Source organism: Salmo salar, chromosome 16 (genome assembly GCF_965601325.2).
Source record: "Salmo salar chromosome 16, fSalSal1, whole genome shotgun sequence".
NCBI lineage: Eukaryota > Metazoa > Chordata > Actinopteri > Salmoniformes > Salmonidae > Salmo > Salmo salar.
In genome coordinates this window covers 77,501,706-77,523,188 of record NC_138306.1, presented here as the reverse complement: position 1 = coordinate 77,523,188, position 21,483 = coordinate 77,501,706, and the positions used below count along the sequence as shown (strand labels likewise).

The following is a 21,483-nucleotide window of genomic DNA, read 5'->3' as shown; positions in this document are numbered from 1 at the left end:
GCTACCAGTAGTTGTTAGTATGCATGTGAACTACCAGTAGTTGTTAGTATGTATGTGAGCTACCAGTAGTTGTTAGTATGTATGTGAGCTACCAGTAGTTGTTAGTATGTATGTGAGCTACCAGTAGTTGTTAGTATGCATGTGAACTACCAGTAGTTGTTAGTATCCATGTGAACTACCAGTAGTTGTTAGTATCCATGTGAACTACCAGTAGTTGTTAGTATCCATGTGAACTACCAGTAGTTGTTAGTATGCATGTGAACTACCAGTAGTTGTTAGTATGCATGTGAACTACCAGTAGTTGTTAGTATGCATGTGAACTACCAGTAGTTGTTAGTATGCATGTGAACTACCAGTAGTTGTTAGTATGCATGTGAACTACCAGTAGTTGTTAGTATGCATGTAAACTACCAGTAGTTGTTAGTATCCATGTGAGCTACCAGTAGTTGTTAGTATGCATGTGAACTACCAGTAGTTGTTAGTATGTATGTGAACTACCAGTAGTTGTTAGTATCCATGTGAGCTACCAGTAGTTGTTAGTATGCATGTGAACTACCAGTAGTTGTTAGTATGTATGTGAGCTACCAGTAGTTGTTAGTATGCATGTGAGCTACCAGTAGTTCTTAGTATGTATGTGAGCTACCAGTAGTTGTTAGTATGTATGTGAGCTACCAGTAGTTGTTAGTATGTATGTGAGCTACCAGTAGTTGTTAGTATCCATGTGAACTACCAGTAGTTGTTAGTATCCATGTGAACTACCAGTAGTTGTTAGTATGCATGTGAACTACAAGTAGTTGTTAGTATGTATGTGAGCTACCAGTAGTTGTTAGTATCCATGTGAACTACCAGTAGTTGTTAGTATGCATGTGAACTACAATGTGGTTGTTAGTATGTATGTGAGCTACCAGTAGTTGTTAGTATGTATGTGAGCTACCAGTAGTTGTTAGTATGTATGTGAGCTACCAGTAGTTGTTAGTATGCATGTGAACTACCAGTAGTTGTTAGTATGCATGTGAACTACCAGTAGTTGTTAGTATGCATGTGAACTACCAGTAGTTGTTAGTATGCATGTGAACTACCAGTAGTTGTTAGTATGCATGTGAACTACCAGTAGTTGTTAGTATGCATGTGAACTACCAGTAGTTGTTAGTATGCATGTAAACTACCAGTAGTTGTTAGTATCCATGTGAGCTACCAGTAGTTGTTAGTATGCATGTGAACTACCAGTAGTTGTTAGTATGTATGTGAACTACCAGTAGTTGTTAGTATCCATGTGAGCTACCAGTAGTTGTTAGTATGCATGTGAACTACCAGTAGTTGTTAGTATGTATGTGAGCTACCAGTAGTTGTTAGTATGCATGTGAGCTACCAGTAGTTCTTAGTATGTATGTGAGCTACCAGTAGTTGTTAGTATGTATGTGAGCTACCAGTAGTTGTTAGTATGTATGTGAGCTACCAGTAGTTGTTAGTATCCATGTGAACTACCAGTAGTTGTTAGTATCCATGTGAACTACCAGTAGTTGTTAGTATGCATGTGAACTACAAGTAGTTGTTAGTATGTATGTGAGCTACCAGTAGTTGTTAGTATCCATGTGAACTACCAGTAGTTGTTAGTATGCATGTGAACTACAATGTGGTTGTTAGTATGTATGTGAGCTACCAGTAGTTGTTAGTATGTATGTGAGCTACCAGTAGTTGTTAGTATGTATGTGAGCTACCAGTAGTTGTTAGTATGCATTTGAACTACCAGTAGTTGTTAGTATGCATGTGAACTACCAGTAGTTGTTAGTATGCATGTGAACTACCAGTAGTTGTTAGTATGCATGTGAACTACCAGTAGTTGTTAGTATGCATGTGAACTACCAGTAGTTGTTAGTATGCATGTCAACTACCAGTAGTTGTTAGTATCCATGTGAGCTACCAGTAGTTGTTAGTATGCATGTGAACTACCAGTAGTTGTTAGTATGTATGTGAACTACCAGTAGTTGTTAGTATCCATGTGAGCTACCAGTAGTTGTTAGTATGCATGTGAACTACCAGTAGTTGTTAGTATGTATGTGAGCTACCAGTAGTTGTTAGTATGCATGTGAGCTACCAGTAGTTCTTAGTATGTATGTGAGCTACCAGTAGTTGTTAGTATGTATGTGAGCTACCAGTAGTTGTTAGTATGTATGTGAGCTACCAGTAGTTGTTAGTATCCATGTGAACTACCAGTAGTTGTTAGTATCCATGTGAACTACCAGTAGTTGTTAGTATGCATGTGAACTACAAGTAGTTGTTAGTATGTATGTGAGCTACCAGTAGTTGTTAGTATCCATGTGAACTACCAGTAGTTGTTAGTATGCATGTGAACTACAAGTAGTTGTTAGTATGTATGTGAGCTACCAGTAGTTGTTAGTATGTATGTGAGCTACCAGTAGTTGTTAGTATGTATGTGAGCTACCAGTAGTTGTTAGTATGCATGTGAACTACCAGTAGTTGTTAGTATGCATGTGAACTACCAGTAGTTGTTAGTATGCATGTGAACTACCAGTAGTTGTTAGTATGCATGTGAACTACCAGTAGTTGTTAGTATGCATGTGAACTACCAGTAGTTGTTAGTATGCATGTGAACTACCAGTAGTTGTTAGTATGCATGTGAGCTACCAGTAGTTGTTAGTATGTATGTGAGCTACCAGTAGTTGTTAGTATCCATGTGAGCTACCAGTAGTTGTTAGTATGCATGTGAACTACCAGTAGTTGTTAGTATCCATGTGAACTACCAGTAGTTGTTAGTATCCATGTGAACTACCAGTAGTTGTTAGTATCCATGTGAACTACCAGTAGTTGTTAGTATGCATGTGAACTACCAGTAGTTGTTAGTATGCATGTGAACTACCAGTAGTTGTTAGTATGCATGTGAACTACCAGTAGTTGTTAGTATGCATGTGAACTACCAGTAGTTGTTAGTATGCATGTAAACTACCAGTAGTTGTTAGTATCCATGTGAGCTACCAGTAGTTGTTAGTATGCATGTGAACTACCAGTAGTTGTTAGTATGTATGTGAACTACCAGTAGTTGTTAGTATCCATGTGAGCTACCAGTAGTTGTTAGTATGCATGTGAACTACCAGTAGTTGTTAGTATGTATGTGAGCTACCAGTAGTTGTTAGTATGCATGTGAGCTACCAGTAGTTCTTAGTATGTATGTGAGCTACCAGTAGTTGTTAGTATGTATGTGAGCTACCAGTAGTTGTTAGTATGTATGTGAGCTACCAGTAGTTGTTAGTATCCATGTGAACTACCAGTAGTTGTTAGTATCCATGTGAACTACCAGTAGTTGTTAGTATGCATGTGAACTACAAGTAGTTGTTAGTATGTATGTGAGCTACCAGTAGTTGTTAGTATCCATGTGAACTACCAGTAGTTGTTAGTATGCATGTGAACTACAAGTAGTTGTTAGTATGTATGTGAGCTACCAGTAGTTGTTAGTATGTATGTGAGCTACCAGTAGTTGTTAGTATGTATGTGAGCTACCAGTAGTTGTTAGTATGCATGTGAACTACCAGTAGTTGTTAGTATGCATGTGAACTACCAGTAGTTGTTAGTATGCATGTGAACTACCAGTAGTTGTTAGTATGCATGTGAACTACCAGTAGTTGTTAGTATGCATGTGAACTACCAGTAGTTGTTAGTATGCATGTGAGCTACCAGTAGTTGTTAGTATGTATGTGAGCTACCAGTAGTTGTTAGTATCCATGTGAGCTACCAGTAGTTGTTAGTATGCATGTGAACTACCAGTAGTTGTTAGTATCCATGTGAACTACCAGTAGTTGTTAGTATCCATGTGAACTACCAGTAGTTGTTAGTATCCATGTGAACTACCAGTAGTTGTTAGTATGCATGTGAACTACCAGTAGTTGTTAGTATGCATGTGAACTACCAGTAGTTGTTAGTATGCATGTGAACTACCAGTAGTTGTTAGTATGCATGTGAACTACCAGTAGTTGTTAGTATGCATGTGAACTACCAGTAGTTGTTAGTATGCATGTAAACTACCAGTAGTTGTTAGTATCCATGTGAGCTACCAGTAGTTGTTAGTATGCATGTGAACTACCAGTAGTTGTTAGTATGTATGTGAACTACCAGTAGTTGTTAGTATCCATGTGAGCTACCAGTAGTTGTTAGTATGCATGTGAACTACCAGTAGTTGTTAGTATGTATGTGAGCTACCAGTAGTTGTTAGTATGCATGTGAGCTACCAGTAGTTCTTAGTATGTATGTGAGCTACCAGTAGTTGTTAGTATGTATGTGAGCTACCAGTAGTTGTTAGTATGTATGTGAGCTACCAGTAGTTGTTAGTATCCATGTGAACTACCAGTAGTTGTTAGTATCCATGTGAACTACCAGTAGTTGTTAGTATGCATGTGAACTACAAGTAGTTGTTAGTATGTATGTGAGCTTCCAGTAGTTGTTAGTATCCATGTGAACTACCAGTAGTTGTTAGTATGCATGTGAACTACAATGTGGTTGTTAGTATGTATGTGAGCTACCAGTAGTTGTTAGTATGTATGTGAGCTACCAGTAGTTGTTAGTATGTATGTGAGCTACCAGTAGTTGTTAGTATGCATGTGAACTACCAGTAGTTGTTAGTATGCATGTGAACTACCAGTAGTTGTTAGTATGCATGTGAACTACCAGTAGTTGTTAGTATGCATGTGAACTACCAGTAGTTGTTAGTATGCATGTGAACTACCAGTAGTTGTTAGTATGCATGTGAACTACCAGTAGTTGTTAGTATGCATGTAAACTACCAGTAGTTGTTAGTATCCATGTGAGCTACCAGTAGTTGTTAGTATGCATGTGAACTACCAGTAGTTGTTAGTATGTATGTGAACTACCAGTAGTTGTTAGTATCCATGTGAGCTACCAGTAGTTGTTAGTATGCATGTGAACTACCAGTAGTTGTTAGTATGTATGTGAGCTACCAGTAGTTGTTAGTATGCATGTGAGCTACCAGTAGTTCTTAGTATGTATGTGAGCTACCAGTAGTTGTTAGTATGTATGTGAGCTACCAGTAGTTGTTAGTATGTATGTGAGCTACCAGTAGTTGTTAGTATCCATGTGAACTACCAGTAGTTGTTAGTATCCATGTGAACTACCAGTAGTTGTTAGTATGCATGTGAACTACAAGTAGTTGTTAGTATGTATGTGAGCTACCAGTAGTTGTTAGTATCCATGTGAACTACCAGTAGTTGTTAGTATGCATGTGAACTACAATGTGGTTGTTAGTATGTATGTGAGCTACCAGTAGTTGTTAGTATGTATGTGAGCTACCAGTAGTTGTTAGTATGTATGTGAGCTACCAGTAGTTGTTAGTATGCATGTGAACTACCAGTAGTTGTTAGTATGCATGTGAACTACCAGTAGTTGTTAGTATGCATGTGAACTACCAGTAGTTGTTAGTATGCATGTGAACTACCAGTAGTTGTTAGTATGCATGTGAACTACCAGTAGTTGTTAGTATGCATGTGAACTACCAGTAGTTGTTAGTATGCATGTAAACTACCAGTAGTTGTTAGTATCCATGTGAGCTACCAGTAGTTGTTAGTATGCATGTGAACTACCAGTAGTTGTTAGTATGTATGTGAACTACCAGTAGTTGTTAGTATCCATGTGAGCTACCAGTAGTTGTTAGTATGCATGTGAACTACCAGTAGTTGTTAGTATGTATGTGAGCTACCAGTAGTTGTTAGTATGCATGTGAGCTACCAGTAGTTCTTAGTATGTATGTGAGCTACCAGTAGTTGTTAGTATGTATGTGAGCTACCAGTAGTTGTTAGTATGTATGTGAGCTACCAGTAGTTGTTAGTATCCATGTGAACTACCAGTAGTTGTTAGTATCCATGTGAACTACCAGTAGTTGTTAGTATGCATGTGAACTACAAGTAGTTGTTAGTATGTATGTGAGCTACCAGTAGTTGTTCGTATCCATGTGAACTACCAGTAGTTGTTAGTATGCATGTGAACTACAAGTAGTTGTTAGTATGTATGTGAGCTACCAGTAGTTGTTAGTATGTATGTGAGCTACCAGTAGTTGTTAGTATGTATGTGAGCTACCAGTAGTTGTTAGTATGCATGTGAACTACCAGTAGTTGTTAGTATGCATGTGAACTACCAGTAGTTGTTAGTATGCATGTGAACTACCAGTAGTTGTTAGTATGCATGTGAACTACCAGTAGTTGTTAGTATGCATGTGAACTACCAGTAGTTGTTAGTATGCATGTGAACTACCAGTAGTTGTTAGTATGCATGTGAGCTACCAGTAGTTGTTAGTATGTATGTGAGCTACCAGTAGTTGTTAGTATCCATGTGAGCTACCAGTAGTTGTTAGTATGCATGTGAACTACCAGTAGTTGTTAGTATGCATGTGAGCTACCAGTAGTTGTTAGTATGTATGTGCTCTTATGTTGCTGGGTGCCTAGCTTTGACTTATGAATCAGAACACATTTATCTACTCCCCTTGGCTCCCCTCTCTACTCTGACACACGCACACACGCACGCACGCACGCACGCACGCACGCACGCACGCACGCACGACACACACACACACACACACACACACACACACACACACACACACACACAAGCTTGGTGTGCGTGTGTGTGAGAGAGAGGCAGAGGCAGGGGCACATGGGCTGCCCAAAAAATGTGACCTATCCAGGACGCAGCTGTCATTTCAAGGCTGGGGGCACTTGCCCGTCACCTACCAGGAGACACGACCACGGAGAGAGAGGGAGCGAGGGAGAGAGAGGGAGCGAGGGAGAGACAGGGAGCGAGGGAGAGACAGGGAGCGAGGGAGAGACAGGGAGCGAGGGAGAGAGAGGGAGCAAGGGAGAGACAGGGAGCGAGGGAGAGACAGGGAGCGAGGGAGAGACAGGGAGCGAGGGAGAGACAGGGAGCTTAACTCCTGACAAGAAAAAAAGAGTAGTGTGGGTGCACTAGAGCCACTCTCCTTGAGTCCAAGTAGAGCCAGTTTGGATAGTGGTGACATTGGAGCCTCCATAGGTCAGATCTCTCTCTCTCTCCACTCTTCGGTGGGGTGTAAGCAGAGCCCCAGACCCCCTTCAAAGGGCTGTAACGGTGGCAGCTAAGTCTAGATGATCCAGGTGGACTTACACCAGGGGCTCCAGTGGACAGGAGGACAGGCAGAGAGAGGACACTTTAATTTGTTCCAGATGAAATATTTGGCTTCCCAGATCTTGTTACCTTAACTGGACTTTGCGAGGATGTGAAAAAAATGGACTGCATATTTTTCTGGGAGGTGACAAGGTAAGTTCATTATCAAGGGTTCATAATTGGGTTAAAGGCATGTTGTCCCTTCACTGGCATGATATTTATTGAGGGATTTGGGGTAACTTTATGATGATAAGTTAATTGGTTACCTTCTGTGTTTTATTTGGGTCTCCATAAGTGGACTTCGTTGCAGCTGCATGTTCATTTCATTTGTGACAGTAACTTACTGTATATCTATGTAACCACAGACTCCAGATCAAATTGGAATGCTGAAAGGTACCTCTGACCAGCCAAGGAATAGAAGTACCAATGGATGATTTCATGAGGATTGTTCCATACACTCAGTAACTGCAACCCATATCTAAAAGGCTGTCACTTGTTGAACATGAAGTGTTCAGAACCATGAGCACCAACCCAAAGAAAATGGCGGAAGGCGGCACACACCTCAGTCCTGGTATCCCCTCCAAACGGGCCAAAGTTTCCCAGGACCAGGTAGTTCCGGAAACAGGGGACCCAGATCGAACCCCGCCGGTGTTCGTGCGCAAACTCCGCAAGGCTGCAGTGGGGACAGGGTGTGATATCCGCCTGAGGGTGTCTGTGAGGGGTCAACCTGCCCCCTCTCTGTTTTGGTACCGTAACAATGAGCTCCTGGCCCCGCCTGGGGAGAAGGATGTTGGGGGTCTGTGGATCAGGGATTGCAAGGCCAGTGACGCTGGTCTCTATACCTGCGTGGCCAGCAACTGCCTGGGGGAGGCTCAGAGCAGCGGCCTTCTTGCCGTTATGGACCTGGGAGAAGGTAACGTTGGGGAAACATTGGGACAACATTATGATTCATCTGTGTTTGCTAAGTATTGAAACATGGGGACAACCCTCACGAAACATTGTGTAAGTCTACAAGGGAAGCATGCAGGGGAACATCTGTTATCCATCTACTTTTTAAAGGTGCTCGGTAAGCATAGGACCAATCTTTACAAAAGCCAACAACAATGTACCCAACAGGTTTGCAGGTGGTATATTTATTTCATTCCATCTCAAATAGCTGTCCATTCCACTCTAGAAAACCCTTGGTCTTTCAAAAGTACTTCAACCCTGCTCTTTCAAAACGACTTCTACTGTAGAGCCTGTCAGCTAGCAACACTTGTCTTGAGAGGGGTGAGGTTAAATTTGGCTCCTCAGTCTAAATTGAGACGTGGCGGTTTAGGGTGGGGCTGGTGTGACCCCCCATTACATTTACATTTAAGTCATTTGACCCCCCATGTCATCTGTCACTGTGATCTTTTAGCAGTTGAACCCTTCACCTTCTGACCCCCTAGTTGGATGATTGTTGTTGTTTTGCAGTTTGGAGCAAACTGAAGTGATATGGCGGCCATTTTGTCCAGGGTGTGACCGAGAGATGGAGAGAGAGAGAGAGATTACTCCATTTGAATGACTGTAAATAGATGTTTGTGTATTTATTTGTGTATTTACAGTATCACATTTGGGCCTGCAGAGCTGTCCCTTTAATAAATCTAATAAAGGAATCAGGCAAATGCTATGTGGCTCACCAGTCAGTAAAGGCCATGTCATTAGTCTGGACCACATCACATGAGAGAATGAACAGTTGTAACTGGAGCTCCACACGTAGTGTCCCACAACCCAATGCCATCCAACACATTGTCTGTCTGTGTCCCAAATTGCACTCTACTCTCTATATAGTGGCAGTGGAGGCTGCTGAGAGACGACGGCTCATAATAATGGCTGGAACAGAGTCAATTGAATGGCATTAAACACATGGAAACCATGTGTTTGATGTATTTGATACCATTCCACCTATTCCGCTCCAGCCATTACCACGAGCCCGTCCTCCCCAATTAAGGAAATAGTAATCAATTTTGGGACGCAGGACAGAATCTTACGGTGAGAACGCTATTAAAGGGAAGACGATACGACGAAGGACACTTTTTGTACTTTGTGCGTGGTGAAGCCGAAAGCATTGCCTTGATCCCCTTGTTTCATAAGATACTAGTTATAATTAGAGTGCTTTGGAGGGCTCCTTTGCTGAGGGTGGGAGTTCTGACGGCATAAATTCACCGTAACAGACAGTCAGCTGAAGCCTGAGAGAGATGGATCGGCCTTTTTGAAAGGCTAGACGAGGAACTCTATCTCACTCCCCACATCTCATCTTCTTTATACTCCCCTTCAGCTCTCACTCACTCCCCCCTCTCTATTAATCTATTTCCTTGCCCTTTTATCGGTTCTCATTCTTCAAACCTCTCTCTCTTGATCTCCCTCTTCCTCTGCAATCACTGCCCTTCCTTTCCACCATACTCCTCTCCCCTCTCTCCCTTTCCTGGGGACGTCTTTGGCCTTCGCCAGACAATCTCTGCTTATCACTTTCTGCCCCCATACCTTCTCTCCCTTTCACTCCACTCTTCTCCCCCTTTCTCCTCAGCCCTCTCTCCTCTCCCCTCTCCCCTCTCTCCTCAGCCCTCTCCCCCTCGCTCCTCAGCCTTCTCCCCCTCTCCTCAGCCGTCTCTCCCTCTCTCCTCACCCATCACACCCTCTTGTTTTCTCCTCACCTCTCTCCCCTCTCCTGTTGACATCTTGGTCTTATTCTTGAGTCTCTGCCTAGAACCTTCTACCCCTCTCTTGTCATGTCTGTGTCTCTCTCCCACCTGGTGGGTCTCTATGTCTATCTCTCCTCCTGGTGGGTTTCTGTGTCTCTCTCCTCCTGGTGGGTCTCTATGTCTATCTCTCCTCCTGGTGGGTCTCTGTGTCTCTCTCCTCCTGGTGGGTCTCTATGTCTATCTCTCCTCCTGGTGGGTCTCTGTGTGTCTCTCCTCCTGGTGGGTCTCTATGTCTATCTCTCCTCCTGGTGGGTTTCTGTGTCTCTCTCCTCCTGGTGGGTCTCTGTGTCTCTCTCCTCCTGGTGGGTTTCTGTGTCTCTCTCCTCCTGGTGGGTCTCTGTGTCTCTCTCCTCCTGGTGGGTCTCTATGTCTCTCTCCTCCTGGTGGGTCTCTGTGTCTCTCTCCTCCTGGTGGGTTTCTGTGTCTCTCTCCTCCTGGTGGGTCTCTGTGTCTCTCTCCTCCTGGTGGGTTTCTGTGTCTCTCTCCTCCCGGTGGGTCTCTGTGTCTCTCTCCTCCTGGTGGGTTTCTATGTCTATCTCTCCTCCTGGTGGGTCTCTGTGTATCTCTCTTCCTGGTGGGTTTCTGTGTCTATCTCTCTTCCTGGTGGGTTTCTGTGTCTATCTCTCCTCCCGGTGGGTTTCTGTGTCTCTCTCCTCCTGGTGGGTCTCTGTGTCTCTCTCCTCCTGGTGGGTCTCTGTGTATCTCTCCTCCTGGTGGGTCTCTGTGTCTCACCCTCCTGGTGGGTCTCTATGTCTCTCTCCTCCTGGTGGGTTTCTGTGTCTATCTCTCCTCCCGGTGGGTCTCTGTGTCTCTCTCCTCCTGGTGGGTCTCTGTGTCTCTCTCCTCCCGGTGGGTCTCTGTGTCTCTCTCCTCCTGGTGGGTCTCTGTGTCTCTCTCCTCCCGGTGGGTCTCTGTGTCTCACCCTCCTGGGGAGTCTCTGTACTCTCTCCTCCTGGGTGTGACCATCTATCTCCCACCATGACCATGCACCATGACCAATAAGCCTCTTCTCAGACACTCTATCTCCCCCTTTCTCTGCCCTTCTTTTCACCTTTCTCTCTCTCTCTCTCTCTCTCTCTCTCTCTCTCTCTCTCTCTGTCTCTCTCTCTCTCTCTCTCTCTCTCTCTCTCTCTCTCTCTCTCTCTCTCTCTGTCTCTCTCTCTCTCTCTCTCTCTCTCTCTCTCTCTCTCTGTCTCTCTCTCTCTCTCTCTCTCTCTCTCTCTCTCTTTTTTTCTCTTTCTCGCTCTTTCTTTTTTTCCCTGCCCCCAGACCCCTGTGTGGTTCTCTCCCTCCTCCCTTCCCTCTATCCCCTCCTCTCTTATTTGTGGCATGGTATGTGCCAGGGGGTTCGTGTTCCAGAGATGTGTGGATGCCATCGGTCTCTCCTATTGCACCAGTACACATCACAAGTAATTATAGCAACACCACAGTGCCTCAGTGGGGCTGAGACTATGGACAGTCACGCTCAATCACAGTCATCATGATGAAAGAGGGAGGGAGGGTTGAGGGAGTGGGAGATGTAGATGTATAAAAGGATAGAGGAAGTGTGTGTGTGTTTTTTCTGGTAATAGATGTGCACGTAGAAAAGACTAGATGCATCACATGTAGGTCTTTTTTGAGGCTGGCCCTTTAAGAAGTCAAAAAGCAGCATATGTCAGTACGGACCATCCCACAACAAGCCACCAGTCTGTGACCGTGATACTTTTTGACACATCATATTTGGCTTAGTAGTGTTTACGCTTTGACCACTGAATCACTTCAATGACTTGACATGAGGTCAGTCTGTAAACGTTAACCCCCTCACACATTCAATGATTTTACAACTCTTATAATCTTGGTTACCCAGAAGTAAAATCCGCTCGCGAAAATCTGTAATTTGCTGTTTTACTTCTGGGAGGAATGCTGTTAACAATTATGGTTACCCTTGCGCAACGGAAGGAAGTGAAGTCTCCTCCATCGCAAACGGAAACTGTCAGCCAAACCCCTCCCTTCTGCAAATTTCACCAGTGTTTATCATGGGCAGATTTTGTTTTCATGAATTTTTACGATACAGACAATTTTTACTTTGTGGCTGTGGAATCTAGTGGAAACTGTATATCATCCACACACAGGCTTGAAAATCACTGCACCGCCTTCTCCCCATACTGATTGGTCCAAAAATCAACAACGAAAGACCGGACCAGAAGCTATTGTTGCTTGTAATCACATAATTATACGTGAGCCTTGACAGATCCTCAACGTTTCATCTGTCCACGAGAATCTGTCAGTTTCATCTGTCCACGAGAATCTGTCAGTTTCATCTGTCCACGATAGATGTTTAATGGTGTAAACCATCCAATGGTTACATGATGTTTCTCTGAGCGCTATCCAAGTAACTGGTCTTTTAGCTGACATTTTAGCTGACATGGTATTTAGACTACATGAAACATCCATAAAGGTGATATGAATGCCTTATATAAACCCCCTTCAAGTTACCAAATATGCATGCTCTTAGACTGGCCTCTCAAACCTCTGCCATTTTGTTATTCTGGGAAGGAAACCAGAATGCAACAGTACATGGATACTCCCATGCTTGGGAGGACATGAACTTGATCCTCCTCCAGCTCTGGCCCATATTCCACAACTACGGTTTGTTATGCCAAATATCGTGACTGTCCACTCCAGTGTCCTTGTGGATCTCGGGAGTTTCAGTGTGGCTATGCTATGCTATGCTAACCAGAACTCTACTGTAATTTAACGACCCCGTGACAAGTTGACAGGGTGGATTCCCACCCTCAGAATATATTTACTGTGCAGTTATAGACCCATGTCTTAGACTCACACTGTCGGTGGGTATATATGCACTCCAGAATTTGGTCTACGTGTCTAACATCTGATATCCTCAAGCAGGAGACCGGTTTAGTGACGTCAGACATAGTGGTGAACAATCCCCTTCAGATTTAGAATGTAATGTAATCCTCCACCACACTCTGTACATGTGTTTTTAGCCTGTCAAATTGATACTGGTTTTGGTCCGTCATTCAAAAGTTCACCTCTACTTTTTATAGTTACTTAAAGATCGAATCAGCTTTAGGGGAAACAGAGACAATGTTTTCTCTCAGAGCCAGTGGTGGAACAAGTACCCAAATTGTCATACTTGAGTAAAAGTAAAGATATCTTAATATTAATAGAAAATGACTCAAGTAAAAGTGACCCAGTAAAATACTACTTCAGTAAAATTCTAAAAGTATTTGGTTTTAAATATACTTAAGTATCAAAAGTAAATGTAATTGCTAAAATATACTTAAGTATCAAAAGTAAAAGTAAAAGTATACATCATTTAAAATTCCTTATATTAAGCAAACCAGACAGCACGATTTTCTTGATTTTTTTAATTTATGGATAGCCAGGGGCACACTCCAACACTCAGACATCATTTACAAACGAAGCATTTGTGTTTAGTGAGTCCGTCAGATCAGATGCAGTAGAGATGACCAGGGATTTTCTGTTGATAAGTGTGTGAATTGGACCATTTTCCAGTCCTGCTAAGCATTCAAAATGACACGAGTACTTTTGTGTTTCAGGGAAAATGTATGGAGGAAAAAGTACATTATTTTCTTTAGGAATGTAGTGGAGTAAAAGTAAATAAATATAGTAAAGTAAAGTACAGATACCCTAAAAAATGACTTACGTAGTACCTTAAAGTATTTTTACTTAAGTACTTTACACCACTGCCCAGAGCCTTTGTTGTTGTTATTGTTTTGATGATTGAACAGATGTGGAGGCATGTTCGGCAGCATTGAAAAAACAACGACAGTGCATATTCTGCTGTGCTATCGCAAGTGCGATGATGTCAGAGGGGAAAAAACAGTGTTTGTTGTTTGCTGTTACTTGTATGTTGTTGAAATATCTCAAACAGATGTTAGTCTTGAAAACACAACCCTAGGCAACACAGTGACTAGGGTCTGGTTTCAATGATGGACTGTTTTGGCAAAGAGGAACTACCTCACTGCCTACATCAATACTTTATCAGCTTGAATAAAATACAAAATAGTAGCTAGCAATACGGAGATCACCTTCAACCTTCACTAAAACCACTGCAAAGGTTTTGCCTGCAAACTTTGGTTTTGAGTTGTGACATTCTGGCATGTCTAGCTTGTGACTTGAGTCCCCAGATTTTTTTTTCTTTATCGACGTAGGCAGTGATGTACTTCCTCTACGCCAAAAGAGTCCATCATTGAAACCTAGTCACTGTGTTGCCTAAGGACAGGTTTTCGAGATTCAACAGACGTAGCAGTTGCACCATTAAGGATTCCAGCTTTAAAGCAGCTTGTTGAAGTTATTCATGGCTGACAACGATATCTTTGCCATGTTCATTGGCTGTCAAAACAGACAGAAATGTAAACAACTCCCACTCAATAAGCTGTGTTCAAACTTTCTCTGTTCTTTAATGAGTTCAGATTCTGTTTCAATGCATCACAGGATCATGCACACATGTTAAGACCTAAGCCTTCTTCAGTCTGTCACTAGTAGGGGGTTTCTCAGTCCAAGCAGAGAGTCAGACAGGACAGTAAAGGTCGTTTCAGCCCTGTCTGTAATCTCCTTATTACAGGAAGGCAGGTCCACTGTAAGGGTACAGAGCAGGGGTAACAGGGGTGTACAATAGCCCACTCGAAATAGACCACCGGGCTTGGTGTTGTTGTGTTGGAGTAAGGGGGAACGGGGGAGAGAGAGAGAGAGGGCCTGAGTGAGGCAGAGGGGACCGTCAGGCGCATTGAGGCAGCCATCTTAAGGAATATGTCCTCACCCTGGCCATGAAGTAGACAGGACATCTAGGAGTCTGGGAGGAGAAGCCATTTTAAGGATCTCATATTCACCCCTGCCTCCATGGGATTGGGATACACATTCCAACGAAGGAGAAGTGACAATTTTTAAATAAGACATCCTTACTTCACTAAGGTCAGGATTTGAGGGTAAAACCAGGAAGAACTGTCAAGTGTAGAGGAATGGGCTTAGATTGTGATTTGATGGTGATTTGAGAGTTCGACAAGAAGACGGACGTTTGATTAACAAGGATTACACATCTGAGAGGCCCAATGTTAAAAGAATAAGAGAGTGAGACAGATATCAACTGGAGCCATGCTAAAGAAGGAGTATCTGGATGCTCGGAAGGCTTTGAGAAGTGTGAGGGACGGTGTGACCGGCCCCAGGAGAAAGAAACCCAAAGGTGAGTGTTAGAACTCCTTCTAACCAACCACACGGAAAACGTGGGCTCTTGAGTAGGTTATTTGTTACTGTTCAGCTATCTATTATCTTATGACAATCTGATGTTGTTGTGCTTACTGGGACGAAGTCTGAAGTAAAAAAAGGACGAGACCATGATGAGGTCACAACAGACACAGAAGACCTCATCAGACTCATATTGTCTACTGTTCATTCTCTTCCATTACTTCCTTATAGAATATTGAATTGTACAACGCCATTGACCTATTTTTCTAATTCTAGTTGGGGACCAGGATGTTTCAAACCTAACAGGTGGTGGCTGGTTGACAGGCTTCCAGTGCAAACCAATAATACTCATCTAATGAGCAGGCTATTCACAGCATCCCCCGATGATGACAACTAGACACACACTGCCTCTGAGGATAGACAATTTTTCTAGGCTCTCAACTATTAACAGACGCTGAGAAAAATGACAGGGCATTGCATACATAAAATTACTGTACTATGTACAGCAAATACTAGGGAGTACATTGTTTCAAAGGATAATATTGCAATACTTCAAAGCTGTGGATTGCAGTTGTAAATACATTATCTCCCACCAGTGAGGGTCGCCCCCCCCCCCTTAGTTGTCTGTATGTCTGTCAGCCCGACTGCCTGTCTGTCTGGTCACATGGTAGATACAGTACCTCCTAATTTTAGTCCATACTGTAGGCATAGAGTATCTCATAGTATCTCTCTCGGTCTCTCTCTGCTCCCCCCCCTCTCTCTCTTTCTCTCCTTCTCTGTCTCTCTCTGCCCCCTCTCTCTCCTCTCTTTATCACCCCAGTCCACTCTCCAGTCCTGTGGCTAACACAGACCAGACCTAGAGAATGACATAAACTAGCAAGAGGCATCTGTGTGATGTGAAATCCCATTACATTCCCAGAATGCATCACAGTGCATGGTCACGGACCACAATGTATCGCCATATTCAGTGATGTAAAGTACTTAAGTAAAAATACTTTAAAGTACTACTTAAGTAGTTTGTTGGGGTATCTGTACTTTATTTTTGACAAGTTTTACTTTTACTTCACTACATTCCTAAAGAAAATATTGTACCATATTGTACTCCATACATTTTCCCTGACAACCAAAAGTACTTGTTACATTTTGAATGCTTAGCAGGACAGTAACATTTTGAAATTCACACACTTATCAAGAGAACACGTGGTCATCCCTACTACCTCCGGTCTGGTGGACTCACTAAACGCAACAGCATCTTTTGCAAATAATGTCTGGGTGTTGGAGTGTGCCCCTGGCTATCCGTAATTTTAAAAACAAGAAAATGGAGCCGTCTGCTTTGCTTAATATAAGGAATTTGAAATGATTTATACTTTTACTTCTACTTTTGACACTTAAGTATATTTTAGCAATTACATTTACTTTTGATACTTAAGCATTTTTAAAACTAAATACTTTTAGACTTATACTGAAGTGGTATTTTACTGGGTGACTTTCACTTTTACTTGAGTCACTTTCTATTAAGTTATCTATACTTTTACTCAAGTATGACAATTGGGTACTTTTTCCACCACTGGCCATATTAAGGGAACTGACCTATTTTGTCAGGTGAGGAAAGATGATCCTAGATCTGTACCAAGGGGAAATTTCACCCCGGAGCATGAGATGAGGTGCCTCTGTGTTTGGCCTGGCGCTGATCTTGTTTATGTCCCATGTTCTGAGGCCTGGAGGGGGCCAGGATTAGGTGATAGGATCAGGTTTCTGTGTGGTCGTCAGCAGTCAGTATAGACGTGCCCACTGTGTCTGTCACCTGGGCCTGGACCTCTATACCACCCTGTATCTCCACAGGGTCTGACTCTGAGCTACGTTTACAACAAAGGAATGGCTTCTGTTCTATTAAAAGTCTATTACAGTAGTAGAATGTACAAACCCACTGGGTAAAAACTGGTTGAATCAACGTTGTTTCCACGTCATTTCAACCCTAAAATGAAACGTGATAATGTTGAATCAATGTGGAAAACTGATTGGATTTGCAAAAAGTCATCAACCTAAAGGAATTTCATCTTTTTTTTCGCCAAACCTACAACCGAAATCCAATGACAAGGTGATATTTTTGGTTGATTTCATGTTGAATTCATGTTAGTTGACAACTTAACCAAATGTAAATCGAAGACGTTGAACTGACGTCTGTGCCGGTAGGAAGTTTCTTCTAACTAGACAGGGCAACCGGAAACAACCATGTAGACCTGGGGAAACCTCAGGGCAAGAGGAATGATTACCTTGTCTTCCCCAGCACACGTCTAGATATGGGTTGTGACTAACGTGTTTTGGAGAAGGCTCTGGGTTCCTCTGTTGGGTATGACCGTGCCCTGTGGTTGGACCTGTAGCGCGAAGTGACTCGTATAAAAAACCAACTCGATTAAGATGCGCCCACAGCTGGGTCTGTTTTCTACCCCAGGGAGCTAATGCCAGATAAATGCCTCTGATAGAGTTGTCGGCCTGCAGAGAGTTCATCAGAGCTGCGCCACTGAAACCCCCCTCTGTCACAAAATCAATGAGCTTCCGTGAAGTCTGCTCTGTTTCTCATTGTTGTAAGCTCATTCAAGTAGAGTAAATGGTATGCTGGCTACTGTATTGTATCAGCTGATTGAAGTGGAGTAAATGGTCTGCTTACATTTACATTTTTTTACATTTTAGTCATTTAGCAGACGCTCTTATCCAGAGCGACTTACAGTAGTGAATGCATACATTTCATACATTTCATTTCATTTCATTTCATTTCATGCATTTTTGTTTTTTGTACTTGCTATTGTATTGTATCAGCCAATTGATATCTGCATGGAAGTCATGTTGTTTTCATTTATTTTCATGTAACTGATGATGGGGAAGAAAGAGAGGAGAGGAAGCCTCTTTAGACTTTAAAAGATATGCCCATTGTGTTACTATGGTGACTTACTGTGATATAACTGAATCCCCCATAGGTCATTTGTCTGACAACGTATTGTAGCTTTGACACCTGCTTCTTGGATTTTCATTGGACTGCTGTAATAGAAGGCAGTGTTATGATTGGTCCGGGGACATATTGATCCCGGTCGAGTGAATTGTGACTATCGTGGTGTATCCTGTATCGCACAGAGACCCTTGGTATTGATTACTCACTGCCAGAGAAAATCCCTTCTTTCTGGAGATGCATGGGGCGAAGGTGATGGGGCAGGGATGAAGAGGGATGGAGGGAGATGAAGGGAGGTAGAGGGATGGGGAAGGAAGGAAGGAAGGAAGGAAGGAAGGAAGGAAGGAAGGAAGGAAGGAAGGAAGGAAGGAAGGAAGGAAGGAAGGAAGGAAGGAAGGAAGGAAGGAAGGAAGGAAGGAAGGAAGGAAGGAAGGAAGGAAGGAAGGAAGGAAGGAAGGAGAAGGCTTATAGCTATTGAGGCAGCTTTTGAGTGAAAAGGAACACTGTATTGTGTGTATTTTTTGAAGTAGGGTGCATTACTTAGAAACAGCCAAATGGGTAAATAAACAACATTATTACAACCAATGGAGGCTTTAGCTATAAAAACAACCATTTATTGCGACGTCTGTGAATGGTTGGCTTTCTCTGATTTATGGGCATGTGGTAATATCCCCTGGGTATTGACTCTGTGTATCACACCTATAAACAGTAGTGTGTCTCACATAACAATGATAAAAAAGTGGATTTCTCAGTATAGCAGTCAATCTCAGTGTGCGAGATTTGGCCTAAATCTGAAAAAATGCCCATCTAGTTTCTGGATGGCTGGGTGGTTTTTACAATGAGATCTGGGTCCACCTGTTATTATTTTTTGATGGATGTGGTGGACACAGATGTATCTGAGAGAACAATACATTATGCTGTGTGTGTGTGTGTGTGTGTGTGAGTGAGTGAGTGAGTGAGTGAGTGAGTGAGTGAGTGAGTGAGTGAGTGAGTGAGTGAGTGAGTGAGTGAGTGAGTGAGTGAGTGAGTGAGTGAGTGAGTGAGTGAGAGTGTGACAGGCCTGTAATAAGAAGGGAGGATTTGTAGGGAGGATGATGTGTTCTCTTCACCTTTCCTCGTTCCCTAATTCCTTTCACCACATCTGTTTGTTTCATGATCTGTTATTTCTAGTTGATGATTATTCCTGTGAGAACCGTAGGACGGGGAGGCGGGGTACAAAGACATCATCATCTTTTCCCACATAATTTATTGATGGTTAAGACTCCATTTCCCTCACACACTCTGACCTACTGACACACTAACGCAGGGTTTCCCAAACTGGGTCCTGGGGCCCTCTGGGTGCACATTTTGTTTTTTGACCTGGCACTACACAGCTGATTCAAATCATCAAAGCTTGATGATGAGTTGGTTATTTTAGTCAGCTGTGTAGTTCTAGGGCAAAAACCAAAACGTGCACCCAGGGGGGGCCCCAGGACCCAGTTTGGGAAACCCTGCACTAACGTAGTGAGAGAGATACACTGTGTATAAAACACCACAAAGACAAACGCACAACCTACTGTTGATGTGAAATGTACAGTGAATGTATCCATGGTGTTTGTTGTTCCTATTGATTTGTGTATCTGTCAGAGACTATGGCGTGTATCTGTCAGAGACTATGGCGTGTATCTGTCAGAGACTATGGTGTGTATCTGTCAGAGACTATGGTGTGTATCTGTCAGAGACTATGGTGTGTATCTGTCAGAGACTATGGCGTGTATCTGTCAGAGACTATGGTGTGTATCTGTCAGAGACTATGGCGTGTATCTGTCAGAGACTATGGTGTGTATCTGTCAGAGACTATGGTGTGTATCTGTCAGAGACTATGGCGTGTATCTGTCAGAGACTATGGCGTGCACAGCTTGTGTGTTGCACCAGCTAGCCATCAAGCTAATCTATCTATGCCATGTGTAGTGTTGGGGACAGAGTTGAAGCAGAGCGAGATAAATGGAGAGGGGCAATTCTGCTCTGTTCACTGGTGCAAATAACTGATTGCTATTTAGCGTGAAGTCAGATTTAGTGGAACGTCAAAGACATGGACCATGAATGTATAATTGATGCCCTGGGGGTGGGGAGGCTGTTTTCCGAAGGCTGCATTCTTCCTCTCCTCTGTGAAGATACTGGAGCTAAAGAGAATAAAGCAGAGGAGGAGAGGAGAGAGGGATCCCGAAAAAAGAGGCAGTTTGGATTAAGGATTTGGATTTTGGGGAGGGTGGGGTTGGAAGCGGGGCACACTTCAACTGTGGGTTTATGATGTCAACAGAACGGAGGGAACTCTGTCTGATTCTATTTCCCACTTTCTATTCTCCCTCCATCTGTTTTGGTCTGTCTTTCTCTCTACCCTCTCCTCTCTCTCCTGCTCCCTCTGTGCCTCCCCTCTGCTCTCTCTTTGTCTGCTCTCTCTCTCTCTCTTTCTCATTCTTGGCGGCTATCTCTCCTCTCCTCCCATTCCTCCTGCTGCTGCTGTGTCAGAGAGAGGAGACAGAGAGGATGCTTTAGAGGAGCAGGTAGTTTTCCTTCCTCCGGATCACACCTTTCCACTGTTGTCCTCACGGGTTGGGGTCTCAATCTGTCCCTCTCTGGCTGGCTGCTGTTGCTCCGAGGAGGGGCTTGGATGAAGGAGGGAGGGATGGGCTGGAGGGGATGGAGTCCGGCTCGGCTTGTGTCAGCGTTCGGCTGAACATTTTCTCCTCCGGCAGCAGTCAGAGCATAGTCTGCTACGTCAGAGTGATGCTGCTCACCTTGGCGGATAAACACTCTCACTCTCACACAAAGACACCTGGATTTTGTGGATTGTAATCCCCGAACGTTCCTCCTCTCATCCAGACCAGAGGATTATAAACACCCACGCGTGTGAAGAGAGCTCAATCTATTTACATGGTTTGTGTGAGAATTATTGTGGTTGGACCCACACTCCATTTGGGTAGGATCACAGCAGTGATGTTTTGCTGAGCAAGTGCCACAGGTAATCTGCAACCCAGAGGAGGGCATCGAGAGATAGAAAGAGAGAGAGTAAGAGAGATACATACAGAGGCACTACTTCTAGACATGAAGAAAATCTGGTCCAAGAAGAGGTTCCAGGTGAGTCTCTACCTTTCAGACACAAAGTTGCTTTGTTACACTTAGTGCATGCTCTTTTCTAAGCCGTTTTCTCATGGAGTACTACAGAGCTATAATGGCTTTGTGATAGATTCCTGGAACCAAGAGGAGAAGGATACATACTTTGTTGCCCCACCCTTTTACCATTTTACCAGTAAACACAGATCTTTGTTACTATAGGTTAATAAATCCAGGACTGTACAGTAGGTCTTGTGTAGTATAGTTCTCTGTGTGGAATGTCCTCTGTGTCCTCTGGGTTCTAGTGGCCTCTGTGGCTCAGAGGGTATGGCTTTACAGTTCCACATGACACGGTAA

General features: G+C 43.2%; 1 protein-coding gene across 3 annotated transcripts in view; it reads left to right on the top strand.

Moving 5' to 3' along the window:
- The first annotated feature begins 6,748 nt into the window (after positions 1 to 6,748).
- LOC106592612 (striated muscle preferentially expressed protein kinase) overlaps positions 6,749 to 21,483 on the top strand; it is a 57,013-nt gene continuing 42,278 nt past the window's right edge. For 2 of the 3 annotated variants that reach the window (XM_045697861.2, XM_082962969.1), the window contains exons 1-2: positions 6,749 to 7,311; positions 7,524 to 8,071. In XM_045697861.2, coding sequence (XP_045553817.1) covers positions 7,678 to 8,071 — 394 coding nt within the window. In that variant the 5' untranslated portion in view covers positions 6,749 to 7,311; positions 7,524 to 7,677. Of the gene's footprint in view, positions 7,312 to 7,523; positions 8,072 to 20,291; positions 21,151 to 21,483 lie in introns of those variants that run through there. The other variant, XM_082962971.1, reaches the window with a different exon arrangement.